Source organism: Nasonia vitripennis, assembly GCF_009193385.2.
Source record: "Nasonia vitripennis strain AsymCx chromosome 3 unlocalized genomic scaffold, Nvit_psr_1.1 chr3_random0009, whole genome shotgun sequence".
Lineage (NCBI taxonomy): Eukaryota > Metazoa > Arthropoda > Insecta > Hymenoptera > Pteromalidae > Nasonia > Nasonia vitripennis.
The window spans coordinates 50229-66143 of record NW_022279629.1 but is presented as its reverse complement, the minus strand read 5'-3'; the positions used below and the strand labels follow the sequence as shown (position 1 = coordinate 66143).

The 15915-nt window shown below is 31.1% G+C and overlaps 1 protein-coding gene across 1 annotated transcript in view; it reads right to left on the bottom strand.

Moving 5' to 3' along the window:
* Positions 1-15915, bottom strand: part of LOC116416842 (relaxin receptor 1) — a 96527-nt gene that overhangs the window by 53922 nt on the left and 26690 nt on the right. The window contains exons 4-11 of the mRNA XM_032601842.1: positions 15808-15882; positions 15655-15726; positions 15515-15585; positions 15250-15411; positions 8722-8867; positions 8485-8635; positions 8297-8426; positions 1888-2078 (exon numbers count right to left, since the gene is read on the bottom strand). Coding sequence (XP_032457733.1) covers positions 1888-2078; positions 8297-8426; positions 8485-8635; positions 8722-8867; positions 15250-15411; positions 15515-15585; positions 15655-15726; positions 15808-15882 — 998 coding nt within the window. The remainder of the gene's footprint in view (positions 1-1887; positions 2079-8296; positions 8427-8484; positions 8636-8721; positions 8868-15249; positions 15412-15514; positions 15586-15654; positions 15727-15807; positions 15883-15915) is intronic.

The window sequence follows — 15915 nt, the reverse complement described above, 5'->3', positions numbered from 1 at the left end:
AAGAAGAAGGAAAACGCATCTGATACCGGGGCCCTTCTTTTACATCTTTCAGGAACGTAGTATATCACTGATAGACAGAAGATCGAATTCGGCATCAACCATATATGCACAGGATTAATATTTATGGCACTTTATTAAAAAAAAACTTTGTGCGAAAAAAATGCGACGCGAGGTTTTACACAAAGACTATGTCGAGCACCTGACTCGACTGTATAATTAACGCGAAGTATCGCTAAAAAGTATTTATTGTAAAACGCTGTGTTCGAAATACAAGCACGTTATTCCACAGAGTCTGCACAGAGATTCGTGATGATCGTTTACTGCGCGCACAAAAGTTTACCATAACCATTAAATGCTGTTAAATATACATATATGTCGCGATTAATTTTGCTGCTCAAGTCGCGAAATGTGTTGTGTGACAATCTGACAGCGTTTAATGGTTAGGACTGGTTAGGATCTACTTTTTGTGCGCGTAGTAATCGTTTACGGCGAAATAACGTTTTTTCGGTAATATACGTAACGACACGAACATATCAGACGTGGAGTACCAATCTGCGGTCTTTGCGTATTTCGCGTATATTATCAGGTCGAGTCAGCTGGCGAGTCTTTGTGTAAGAACATAACCTCACAGTACGTTTTTGTTGCACAAAGTTAATTTTTCTTTGTGGTTGATGCCGAATTCGATCGTCTGCCTATCAGTGATGTGCTATGTTCCTGAAAGACGTGAAAGAAGGGCCTATCAGGTCTTTCCATATATGAAATCAGATAAGTTTCACTGCTTCTTTTACGATAGTGAAATTTCTAGCGACTCAAGAGCAGCATTGCTATATTTGTGTAAATTTTTTTTTGCTTTTACTATTTACAGCTGTAGCCAGAAGTTGGAGTAGATTTCTCGTCAGCAATTTAGAGGGCAACTAGGACTGCTGACCGTGTGTCACACTTTCTGTTATGAGTTTGAGGCTGTAACCTGATTATTGACCTTTTGAAAAGTTTGGTTATGGCGTGGTGAATTCTAAGCACAGCTGCTTTATAAAGAACAATGCATAGACTGTAGTCATTACATAATTTTTTCATATGTTTTTATGATGTAATAAATTGAAACCACAAAAACATGTAATGAAATTATATGTTTTTATTATATAATAAAAACATGTGTTTATTTTTAACTAGGAGGCATCGTTTGACCAACGGAGAGACAAAACATAAACGTGGATTACCCTGCTAAAAATAGTTAATAGGGATCGATCGGGATGGGGGGGGGGATCGGGAAATTATCAACGAGTTCTATGCTAATTCTGAATACCATTTTTTGTATAAGGACTCAATTAAAATCGATTAGAATCAACAGGAGTCAATAGATTTTAGTACGGAAAACAACCATTGAATTCGATCGTTAATACCAAAAATCGGTTTCTATTAACTTTACTAGTCCTTTTTTTGTATAGAATTTTATCGATTTCTAATCAAGTTTTTATGCAAAAAATGGGATTCAGATATAGCTTAGAATTCAATTAATAATTTAAATCGATCTCTATTGACTATTTTACAGGGTAAGACCACAAAAATAGCACAGCTTGATTAGTTAGTTTTGTAAAAGAAGATGAAAGTTTGATTAGTGCATTTTAAAAACGTTCTATGTAAATATGTTTCAGTCGAGTGTATCTAAGTTTTCGTTGTGACCTCTATGTATGTTTGGGACTCTATAAGTCGCGGTTTTTTAGATATTAACTTAAAAATATAAAAATTTCATTTTGTGTCCATAATTATACAATATAAAAATATAAAAATATTGTATAATTATGGACACAAAATGAAATGTCTTAATCGCAGTCATGATTATGTTTGCTATTTATTATTTGTACACATTACACTGTTCGTCATACTTACGTGCAACAGGGTATTCAGCAAGAGCCATTATTTTAAGAACGATGATAGGTGCCCAACAAACAATGTCCGTCAAAACAATTAAAAAGAATCGTAGTGCAAACTCAGAATCACCGACCGACAAAGGAGTGCTATGACGCGTACGCCAGATGCTTATAAACATCCCGACATATACGTAGATGATCGTCACCAGCCTGAAAGTGCATATAAAAACTTTCTTATTTTTATAGATATTTGGATATTTAAAAGGCTATAGCCGGGTTACTATGGTGAAATGGCCCCCTTGGAAAATGTATATATGTTATATACCATTCGATGGGGGATAAAAAAAACTCCCATAGCCAAATTTTTAGCTCTCTGCCTAGTGCGCATGCGCAGTAACGTCGATAAACGTGTTTTTTTGATTTTATTTTTTTCTGAAGTCCCTATAGGATAAAATTTTTTTTAAAAATTCACATTGGTGTATTTTTATGTCATGAATAACTGCAATTTTTTTGGGATTACATAACCTCAAATATCGGATCTAAAAAAATTATTAAAGTTTTCAATCGATATTTTGACCCCCTTGTTTTTGAGGTGCAACTTTTTAAGTAGACTTTTTTTGTGTACTTTTTCCCGTTCTTTACGATGGCACTAACGTTTTTTCCTTAAAAATGGTGGCACAACTCGATTTGAGCCAAAAACTGATTTTTTTGCCATTTTTTCACGTTTTTAGCTGGTTATGTTACAATTTAGTTACTAAAGTGACTCCTTTTGAGTAGTTTTGCATATCTTCCCATGAAAACATAATCAAATGAAATATTTTGTTCGCTCCAAGCCGTATTTTTTATATTATCTTACGTTTTCAATGATGGTCTTATCAGAATTGTGATATCATCTTATTATAAAACTGATGGCTAATGTTATGTTCTTTTTAAACGTTCTGTGATTGGTCGAAAGTATTGTCTCTGTCGCACTTTTTTGTTTATTGTTTATTTTTATTTATAATAAAAGGTTATGCTTGGCCGCGCTGTTGACGCGGCGGCTGCAATGCAGACGATCTGCGTAGTGAATGGTCAATCATAAAATTAAGAATTATCAGGAGCATAAACAAATAAAGTATTTTGATTTCTTAATTAATTAAACGATGCGCAAACCAATGGCCAACATTGTTTTTTTCAAAACTAATTTTTTTTTTTCTTACAATTGTCTATATAAGGGAGAAAGTACAATACGTCCCGTCCCGTCCCGTACCGACCCCGGGACATACCGTCTGAAATAAGTCACTTTTATATTATTGGCTAATTCTGTTCGATAACCCAATCGACGGTACAGAATTAGCCAATCCCGTAAAAACAGCTTACTTCAGACGGTATGTCCCGAGGTCGGTACGGGACGACGGACTCAATTGTACTTTCTCCATAATATACTAATACAAGTGAATGGTGAAAACGCTGTTAGTATAAGTTTATAACTTTTAAAGTAAATTAAAATCTAGCAAATAAAAATTGTTTCGATTTTTCTTTTTACTATTTCGGCTTTTGACTGATAATTGATAGCAATACTAGAAAAAATAATAAAGTAGTTAAGTATTTATTTTCAAATACATTGGAGTTAGTTGGAACCGAAGGCTGACGCGGCTACTTTAAATCTTTCTGCTGTTTACTTCAAAACTAACAATCTTGTATATTTAAAGTGAGTACTATATATTTTACATATCTTTTAAAAAAATGAAGATTTAACAAAGTTTTTCAAAAGTTTTGACATCACAGATTATATGCTTTGATATTAGGGTTATATGTATTTCTAATACATATTACACAATAAATTAATATTTTGTTAAATAACTTCTTTAAAATCAAAACCTATTATTAATATCTAAAATGTTATTTTTATGCCGACACTTTGAGTTTTGAAAAAAATACTGTAACCAACCTACTGATAAATAAAAAATCTCCCATGTATTTATAATAAATACACTTGTATTTTACCGGTATATGCAGAGTAAGACTTATTAATGGGTAGAAAAATAAAATTTTTATTATAAATTCTGTTGTATTAAGAGTAATTGTATCAAAAATAATGACAGATAATATAGTAATATAATAATATGATATAATAATATAATAATATGATATAATAATATAATAATATAATATAATAATATAATAATGTAATAATAATAACAGATAATTATTAGACCTTTTTATACGCTAAATAAGAAAAACATGTTGTGTACGTTATTAAATTCTTGCATAAAATCAAAAGTTTAAACCAACATTAAATTATAAACTGTTTTAGTACTCGCATAAAGATCCGAGCTTATCCTAAAACAAAAATAGCAATCAGATTTTAAATCAATAAGCTAACAAAAAAGTAATTAATAAAAATGAATTTTCAATCCTATAGATATAGATATACGTACAATGCATGTAAGGGGAACGAGTCTTTATCTATTTAACTTAACCAATTTAGGCTAATCACATAAAGTAAAATGAGAAATTAGTTAAACATAAAGTTGTTGAAACTATTAACTAAATAAAATTAAGAAGGAAAAACATTTGAATAAAATATGACAATAAACTTTTGCTAGAAACGGATTTGACGATTGATGAGTTGCATGTTTTGATGTAATGCGGTATATTAATTATACAAGTATGATTAAATTGATAAAATATAGAAAGTATTGAACAATAATTAATTTGTTTATGTATAAAATACTGTCAAATTAATAAAAAATGCACATAAATATCTGCATATGACTATATATGATGTGATTTTTACTATAGTTAATTATTATGAGATGAGAAAAAATATTTGGTTTTACACAAAAACAATACATGAGAAATAATAAAAATGAAAAATAGAACTAATAGGATGCGAACTTATTAATTGTCAATTAACTTTTAAGTTAAAAAAATGTAAAATGAATAAAGTAAACACAAGCTAACCTATGCTTTAAACACATACGTATATGAAACATCATTAAAAACAACATTATTTATTTATTTTAAAATACACTATTAGTCATGTCTAGATACAAGAACATATTTTTACAAAAAAACAAATTGAATATAATAATTTCATAGGTTTGTTGATTTTATAAAATCACTAGGTGCAAGCACTTCAATACAGTTTTTATGACAAAAAAAAATTATTTGCTTAAAAAACTTATAAATGAAATACAACTTATTTCACTTTTACTAGGCAATATTATTTTTTTACTTTTCATGTAAAGCTACTGAGAAAACTGGATTATACAAAAACTTAGATTATAATATTTTTGTAATATTTATTATTCATTCTAGTTTTTAATTTAAAAAAAGGCAAACAATTTTTTTAGATTTTTAAAAACTAACTAACAGCATTTTTAAATGTATTGTAAAATATTTATATTTTATTATTTCAGAAGTGATCTTCTTGTCTAATGGTTAAATAAATATGGCATCTAATAGTAATGAAGAGTCAGATAACATCAGGAAACGCGATGATCGAAGATGTGCCATGTGTAATATTTATATTAGAAAATCAATTGGTCGAGAAAAGGAAATCGAATCTGAAGTTGAAATCGAATATGCTAAACAATTATCAAATAAAGATATTTACATCCATGATGTAATTTGTGATTCATGTAGAAAGCGATTAGCCAAATACATATCAAGCTCTAAACCTAAAAAGGTTAATGTTCCAGCAACTGCTTCGTCTCAAGATTCAAATCTTTCTGAATCATTTTCTCAGCTAACTGTCACTTCATCATCTCAGGAAAGTACACAATCATCTGTATACACAATAAAGGAACAAAAAGTACGAGCAACCACGGAATTACTTATTCAAAGGACGATTGCGACACATAAATATTGCTTTGTTTGTGGGTACCAAAAACAGACTAATAATATATTAGTTCCTTTAGAGGCCCGAATTCAAGTTTATAGTAAAATGAATGTTTTTATTCCACATGGCAATAGATGCTGTTGCACACATTTAATTAAAAAAAGATTTTATGAAGATGAACTAAATAAAATTAATATTTTTTCCACTACAAGTACGGTATATATTGATGAATTACTACAATTTTTGAGTCAATTATCAATGAAAGCAGACGAAACTTTATTAGATACAGTAGCTGAATTTTCCATGCCTGAAAAAAAATTGAAAGTTTTTACGGGATTAACGTGGGAAAATATTAATTATCTTAAAGATCAACTCACTTCTCTGAAGAATTCCTGTGTAAGGACAGCGACACAAGCCATTGTCGTATTTTTATTCAAAATGCGCTCTGGGAATTCTAACTCGCTCATCTCTACAATATTTGACATTGAAAGCGAACAACAAGTATCTCGTTTTTGTCAATCAGTATTATTATCTTTCGAAAAAGATTTACTACCAAAACACTTTGGATTAGAAAATGTAGACAGAAATGAATTGATTGAAAATCAAACTTCTAATATGGCAAAGAAATTACATCCTGGTAAACAACTTATTTTGATTGCTGATGGTACTTATACATAAGGCATGAAAAAAGCTCTAATAACGAGTACCAAAGAAAATCTTATTCAGGCCAAAAAAAAGTTCCTCTGACTAAACCATTTACTATATGTACTACTAATGGTTATGTTGTTGACCAGTTAGGTCCATATCTTGCAAATAAAAATGATATATATAATACAATGGTGAAAAATACTGGATCTTATTGTAAAATTTCTTGCTACTTAAATAACTTGTTTGGCAAACGCCTAGATTCTGATGAAGACATGCAAGATGAAATATTTAGTGCTATGCAATCTAGAAAAAATGTTGAAAATACATTAGCAGTTTTAGTAGCAGACAAAAGATGGAGTCGTCGGAAACTACCATTTAAAATAATAACTTCGGATGATTTACCAGACTTTCCTGAATTAACAATAAAAGATTTGAAAATTCTGTTTACAGGAACATATCAGCTTAAACAGACAATATCTTACTTAGCGGAAATGTTTGACGCAGATAATAATTTGAAGATTGGATATTCAAAAGAGACTAACAATATTCTCAAACTTGAAGTTTAATCCAGGCATATTAACAGAAAACAATACAAATGTTTCGTTGAGTATAAACCAAATGGTATTGGTTATTCTAGCATCTTAAGACACTGTTGTGATTGTGCTAACGGTAACCGTACTATAGGATGTTATGCGCATATTGCTGCCATAATCTATTATCTTTCACATGGAAGATATTTATCAAAAATCATACGACCAGCTGAAATTCTGTCTAAAATGTTTCTTAATGATCAAATTGAAGTGTGTATTGATGAAGATAGTGACAATGATGAGTGAATCATTTTTTCTATTGTGAACATTCGTTATTTTTAAAAAGCTACTTGTATACGTTCCATAATTTATTTTAAATAGCCTATGAAGATAATAAATTATACTTTGTACGAATTGAACATACTTAACTTCAATTCCTTTTTACCTGATAATTATTACTGTCAATAGATTTTGAATAATCAATTAAGTAGAGGCAGATAAGCCAAATATGGCCTTTTTAAGACCACAAGACGCCAAAAGTACCCTCAAACGATCGATTTCAAGGCTATGTTTAGCTAAAAACAGGCTTTTTTGCGTGAAAACCCTTGCATTATGACATTTTTAGGTTAGTTTTGGGTTACATGGTACCAAAAATGGCCTTTTTCGGCGTTAAATCACTCAAATGAGGGCATTTTTAGGTTAAAGAGAAAAGCAGACACTGACAGCGGCGATATTCTTTTTATATATAGAGAGAAACCCTTTATTACCTCAAATTCTGATAAGACCATCATTGAAAACGTAAGATAATATAAAAAATACGGCTTGGAGCGAACAAAATATTTCATTTGATTATGTTTTCATGGGAAGATATGCAAAACTACTCAAAAGGAGTCACTTTAGTAACTAAATTGTAACATAACCAGCTAAAAACGTGAAAAAATGGAAAAAAAATCAGTTTTTGGCTCAAATCGAGTTGTGCCACCATTTTTAAGGAAAAAACGTTAGTGCCATCGTAAAGAACGGGAAAAAGTACACAAAAAAAGTCTACTTAAAAAGTTGCACCTCAAAAACAAGGGGGTCAAAATATCGATTGAAAACTTTAATAATTTTTTTAGATCCGATATTTGAGGTTATGTAATCCCAAAAAAATTGCAGTTATTCATGACATAAAAATACACCAATGTGAATTTTTAAAAAAATTTTTATCCTATAGGGACTTCAGAAAAAAATAAAATCAAAAAAACACGTTTATCGACGTTACTGCGCATGCGCACTAGGCAGAGAGCTAAAAATTTGGCTATGGGAGTTTTTTTTTATCCCCCATCGAATGGTATATAACATATATACATTTTCCAAGGGGGCCATTTCACCATAGTAACCCGGCTATAGCCTTTGTGAATAATACAATAAAAAATGTTAGCTACCCGAGCAAGTTGACACCGAGAAAGATAAAAGCTGAGTATTCCCATCCAACAATGAAAGGATCATCTATATGCAGTGGAAAGCACATACCGTTGAGACCATAGAAGCGTGTACTGCTACGCCAGTGAATAGCTACATAACAAAGTACTTTTTTAATCATCTCTGTTGATATTTGTTGTGCAGAACTTACCGGGAATAACAGCGAGAGTAATGCCAATGAGCCAAACTATGATCATAGAGGACGCAGCAGTCTGTGGGGTTACAGCGCGGTGACCCTTTAACGGTGCTACAATCAACATATATCGCTCTATAGACATGAAGGACAAGATCAGCACCGATACCTACAAGTAATATTGATTGCACTCTTATCACATCGTTATTTATCGCATAACAAAATAAAAATCATAATTTGATGAGAAATCATCACCTCGGAAGAGATCATAGCAAGCATTCCAATAAAAGTACAGGGCCACGAAGACATCCACGTACTAGCTTCTATGTTGTAATTGTCCCGAAAGCGAATGTCTTGTAGTCCAATTATGAACAAGTATATTCCCATTAGTAGATCAGAAACTAAAACAATTATCACGACTGCGTATCAAATATTGCATAAAAGCGTAAAAGAAAGAAAAGATTATATGTAGAGATACTAAGTTACTAAGCAACTAAATCTTATTCTTGCTTAGCAAACGGGAAATTTTAACGGTGTAAATTTCGTCGGCTGAAATATTTTCAATACCTTAATAGACCCCAGGGATATTAAAAAGCTTCAAACTTTTAAAAGAAATGATGCGTAATAAATTAAATTATTACGCAACATTATAAAGCTATTTAACTTTAGTATTTTCAAAGATTTAAAAATAAATAATATTAAGTAGCCTGAAGTAAAAGAAATCTTAATTAAAGTTTTTCAAAATTCTGATATACAGGGTGGGCCATTTTAATCAAACCAGTCTAATAACTCCTAAATTAAGCCATGAACAGAAAAATTGTTCAGATGAAAGTTGTTCAGGATCAAGGGGGACATCTTTTTGTGCAATTAGTTTTGACCTTGAACTCAAATTTCAAGGTCATTTGAAGGTCAAATTTTTTGTTTAATAGGAACCCCTATTTTTGATAGCAGATTCGGAAAGAACAGGAAATTTTACGTACGAAACGGTATTTCAAAATTTTTTTCATGACCTTCACAAGGTCATTCCAAGGTCAAATGTTAAGAAATACTGTAATTGCTATTTAATCGCATTTTCTGATAGAATAATCGTAGTTAATGTACTTTTATGATGAATATTCAAACCCAATGTGACAATGACCATGAAAATATTTACCTTGAAAACAAAATAATTCCCAAATTTCAGCGCTACCCAGGAACAACGACGTGGACGTATTAGGATTATGTTCCCTTTGGGGTGCTTTTTTAACGTGAGTCCCCTTGCCTCTCATTAGGATGCTTGTTTAACATTCCTTAACAAATTTTTAGTGGTCAAAAGTAAATTTTGATGTAAACATGATAATTTTAAATATTTGAGTTCTTAATGGGAGTGGGAAATGGAACGTTAAAAATCAATGTTGTCAATTCATTCACGGTCGAAGCAGAGTCAAGTAAAAGTTTAACGTGTCAAAACCGTAAAAAATGGTTAAACAATAAAGGTAGGATGTTAAAAAATACATTATTTAAGATAAAATATTAAACAGCATTTTGCTTTTGTAATATTAAAAAAAATTGTTAATAATTGTATTTGCCAAAGTGCATCACTTCCAGTTTAGATGTTTTTTTTAAGTTGAATTTCTTCAATCTAATATGAATTGTAACGATTGTTCTCACGCTGTCTTCAATTTAAATCACAATGTCTTAACGTAAGAAAATAAGAAGTTACAAATTTGATTTAAAAATTATACAGTTTGAAAATTCTCCTTTTTTTGTTGTCACTTTCTTATTTTGGTTTAGTTTCAATTTCAATAAAGAGTGAATGTAAATAAAATAGTTTTTCTTATTATAAACAAAATTTTCAACATGGGCGATTATCAATCCAATGAAATTGTTGATATGATAATGATCTTAGGCGAAACCCAAAACAATGCCAGAGCCGCGGTGCGATTCTACGCTGAACGCTTTCCTCTAAGAAGGCATCCTACTCACGACACATTACTCAGATTACTTCGAAGAGCTCGTGATGGACATCTTCGTTTTCAACGCAGACACCACGAATACAACGAAAATGATCCTAATGTTATAGCCGCCTTAGCAGCTGTTCATCTCAATCCACAAATTAGTAGTCGACAAATTGAAAGAGAAATCGGTATACCACGAAGAACAGCATTGAGAATTCTCAATAATCTCCACTATCACGATTACCACATAAGATTAGTTCATGAGCTGAGGCCACGCCATTTTCTAATGCGTATTAACTTTTGCCAGTGGGCTTTAGGAGTTTTACAAAATGATCCAGATTTTTTCAGATTTGTTATGTTTTCTGACGAGGTTATATTTCGCAGTGATGGTCAATTAAATAGGCACAATAGTCACTACTGGTCACCTGTAAATCTCCACTGGTACAGGGCTATTGACCATCAAAACCGATGGAGTTTAATGGTGTGGTGTGGGATCATTAATGGTTACCTGATTGGGCCATATTTTTTCGGTCAAAATGTTAACCAGAATAGCTATTTGGCATTGCTCAGAGATCGACTGCCAGAGCTTTTAGAGGATGTTGATTTTCGGACGTTTCGGACGTAAAATTTCCTGTTCTTTCCGAATCTGCTATCAAAATAGGGGTTCCTATTAAACAAAAAATTTGACCTTCAAATGACCTTGAAATTTGAGTTCGAGGTCAAAACTAATTGCACAAAAAGATGTCCCCCTTGATCCTGGACAACTTTCATCTGAACAATTTTTCTGTTCATGGCTTAATTTAGGAGTTATTAGACTGGTTTGATTAAAATGACCCACCTTGTAGAAGTAGCCATCTATTTAAATTGTATAGAATACGTAGAATTAAAAGACAGAGACAAGATATTCGAACCAAATTACTCAAGCGCGATAGAAGGGCACTCAGAAGTAAATAGAACATTCATATGTATAAGAAGTAAATATTTTTAGGAGAATTTAAAGTTAGATATCGAGAAAAGAATAAAAAACTGTAAAGATCGCCAAAGAAACAAGTTAAAAAGAATCAAAACAAAGCAACCGATGGTTATAACAGACACACCAACTAAAACTTTTGACAAAATAGATATTATATTATATTACTAGATTTGATTTAGGCTCTGAACGAACCCTACAAACCTGTGCCTAAGGGGAGTACGGTGATAAGGCGCAAATGGCCGATTTCAAGCTTTTGATTGCCATATATAATTGATACTTTAAATCGCAAAGTACTTCAGCGAAAAGTCGATCTTAGACTAATTATTCATCAATTATGCCCCTAAGTATGGGTGGCTCCCAATTAAAAATTTTTGCTTCCTCCTAAAACTGTAGAAAAGCATTTGGAGGTGTTTAGAGTTCGAATCATGATTTTAGAAAATGTCCGTGTGGATGACTGTGTGTAGGTGTGTGGTGTGTGTATATATAATTATGATTCGATCGTAATAAAATTTGACGTGCATATATATTTTCTGATTTTGAACTCGGGAATTGCTTCCTCCTAGAGGAAGCTTTGTAATAGTAAAATTTTGAGTTTCGTCGAAACATCTAGAAAATACTTTTTGGTGTGTTAGAAGTTTAAATCAAGTGTTTTTAGGAAATGTCCGTATGGATGTGTGTATGTGTATGTGTATGTGTGTGTGTATGTGTATTATACTGTAATATTTCTGGAACTACTCCGTCAATATCAATAAAATTTGACATGCATATCTATTTTTAGATTCTGAATTCGGAAAAAACAGTTATTTTATTTTTAAGGACATATTTCGATTTTTGAAAAGCTAGTTTGCGTTTTTTTCAATCATCCCATTGTTATAAACAATTAAGCTAAAATTCATTTAAAAGAGAATAAAATTATCTACTTTTTCTCGTTTGGTTCTCGGGATCGACCGCTTTGTTTGGCGGATAAAATGAAAAAGGTAATTTTTTTTTTAATTTATATCTCTGAAACTAAACATCATAACCTCACGAAAAAATCATGTCGGTGGGTTATGTGTCAAACTATATCCCATTAAAATTTCAAGCGATTTGACTACTTATTTTTTCAATAATAAATCGAAAACTGAAAAAAATGAGTTTTTTTTGTGCGTCGATTACGGACGTAAAAAGGGTTTATTGCACTTAAGATTTTGGAAAAAAGTAGGTATTTTACGTGTTTTGGCTAAGTTTATTGCGCAGCTTTCAAACCCCTATGGTTTTTAAGATATCAAGGTTTCAATTATTTTTTTGAACATTTTTTTATTACTTATATCTCTAAAACAATGTAGTCTGCCGTTTCAAAATTTTATTTGGTGATTTACCATAACAAGTTTTATCTACCGCTTAAATTTTAAACGGTTTCGTCAATTGGTTCTCAAGTAAAGAGCTAAAATGTAAAAACCGATTTCTCTCAAAACTTTTACTTCCTCTTATAGGGGTGTCGTTGCACGTCCTTAAAGTCTATCCCTATGAATTCATGTCATACTGATATATTCTGTGAAAAAAATTGACGACAGCGTTCGTATTCTATAATAAAAGAACACAGGGGTCTGCAAACTTTTAGACAATGAACCATCCAAAACTTAAATATTAAATTATGTATCAAAAATCGCCTCATACATTAGCAGGCAGATGATACTGTATATTAAAACAATATTTTATTTATTAGACCTATACATTTAATTTGAGGAAGCTACGTGCTAATGAATTGGCAGCTGTTTTTTTTTATGATTCTGATCATTTTATGTACATATATACTATAGCCATTTTTTGTTTTTTAAAAAATTATTTTTGCTTTTTTTTGATGATATGATATATACAATATGTTCAACAATAGTGTATCTAAAAGAGCGTAAAATTGCCTACTTTTTCTTGCAAGATTTTCCAGATTGACTGTTTCGTTCAATTGTTATAATAAAAAAGGTGATTTTAAAAGAAAAATATAATATCTCCAAAACTAAATTGTCTATCGTTTTGAAAACATTTATGACAACAAAAAACCATAATATCTAGTTGTTGTAAAAAGTTTAAGCCATTTTGGCGACTTGTTTTTGAGCTAAAAATCGAAAACCAAAAAAAAAATGGGTTTTCGATGTCGTACGATTACGGGAGTAAAAAGACGTTAATTAAGTTGAAATTTTGAGGAAAGATAGATCTTTTGCATTCCTTGGCTCAGTTATTTTTGCAGCTTATGAAACCGATAAGTTTAAAAGGTATTAAGATTCAAATTCTTTGTCTTTGCCCTGTATATCCTGTATACCCTGTACTATTTTTGTTGAACCTTATAACTAGCTAACTAAAGTTTAGAGTGTTTTGAGAGAATTCATGATTTTATGAGATTATGAGGACCCTATGATATTTAAAATATTGAGGTTTAAATTTGTTTATGAAAATTATATGATTTGATATTCTGGCTGATAGAATTTTTTTGATTTAAACAAATTAGTTATTAAAACAACATTATTTTTCTTGGCACCAAATTAAATTCCTTTCAAATCAAATCAACTTTGTGGGAAGAACATTTTTTCGGCACTTTAAACCCCTTGCTTACAGATTTTTTAAGCTTTCATATTATTTGACAACGTACTAACGTAATATGTTGTATACTTGATGCTTCTGCCCTCGTAGAAATTGATTCTATATAAAAGCTAGTAAATACTTGGTTTCTCTATAAATGGGTGTAACATGGCCCAGTCGATGAAACGCGTTTTCAAACATTTCTTACTTTTTTTTTGTTTAAACATGTCGTAAGATATTAATTGTGACATTTTTCAAGGCATCTTCAAGCTTGTTAACATAGATTTGATTGATTAAGGCAAACTAGAATAAATAGCTAGTTAATGGCCAGGAAAAAGCTATGCAAAATGCACTCAATCAAAAATATGAAAAAATCATGAATATCTTCATAATGCGTATTCTATATATGACTTGTATCTGCTGTGACTTACAAATAACTTACACAACAATCAAAATTTGTAAACTTCTTGGCATTCACCGTACGATACAAGATGTTACAAAAGGTAAAGTTAATATTATGGTTTTAAGGTTATGTCTATTCTAGAAAATGATCAAGAAATGGAAGAAAAAGCCTTTCATCACAAGCTAGTTATAGGTTATTTCTCATAGTCATTTCGTAGTTTCCAGTCCATTTTAAATATTTGAATTTCTATCAGGGTGTTTGTAACGATGGTAGAATTTATACGCTCACTTTTTACTAAATGGAAAAGGCATAAAAAATGTCCTAGCTGAAAATAATGAAAGTCATATGATAATCGTATGAGGGTCATATGATAATCATAAGACAGTTATCATACGAGAATCATATGGGAATCATATGAGAATCATATGGGAATCATATGAGAATCATATGGGAATCATATGAGAATCATATGAGTCTCGTATGATACTTTTGACTGAAGTCTCACATGACAATAATATGATGTACCGCGAATTCTCATAAAAATAAATAATCATGCTACGCACTCTATCGCTCTCTGATATTTATTAGATGTCTTTCTTTATACTGGTAATTCGTAAGTTGCTTGAAGAATTTATTTTTACATGAATATTACAATGAAGAAAATTCCGGTCTTGTGGAGATTTGAACATGGAACCTAAAGATTATGAAGCGAGCATTTTACCACTGAGCCATCGTGATCTTTGATTTCGATCACATTAGTAGAATCAAATCGTCATTATAACTTACACCCCCTTGTATGCTCTATTTATTATTACTAAATTACAATTAGTATGCTTAATAAAATATCCCAATTGAAATTGATTAACAATAAATAAAACATACGAGAACGAGTAAGTTATAATGGAATAAAGGATTACCGGCTAAATTGCGTATGACGATACTCAACACTCGATTTTCGTCCTTTGCTGTGAATCTACCCCAAAGAACGAGGGTGTTACCCATGCAAGTTGCACAAGAAATACCCCAGACGGCGGATCGCAGTAAAGGTGTACTTAGCAGATGGTGAAGTGATGAAACACCTTTGAAAGTAAAAGATAACGATATTAATGAAAAAATTGTTTATATTAGAAAATGTAGTAACGGTACTTGTGCTGCACATTTAAAATAGTAAGCTGTTCTTACCGTCACTTGCAGGGTGACAAATTTTGACTTGCGGTGCGTAAGATGTGCAGTAATGGAATTTCTTGAAATACCTGTTTAATTACACATTTGCTTTTTATTTTAAACTATGAGCCATAATAATTGTTATACAAAAATCTTACACGTGCTTTAGCCGAGTAAATGTGTTGAAAAAATCTTTTTTTCCGTCTTCGAGATCAATATCTTCCACGTTTCTTTAAAAATATCAAATAAAATTTATTAAGAATTTAATAAGAATCTATAAATTTTAAAAACTATCTATGCTAATACGTTACAAGGATGTCAGGTTTTCCTCTAACGGGAAAAAAGTCGAAGCTTCTAGAACTTGAATAGGGTTGTAGCCGATCCATCTGAAATTAGTATACATGCATTATTTTGTGAAC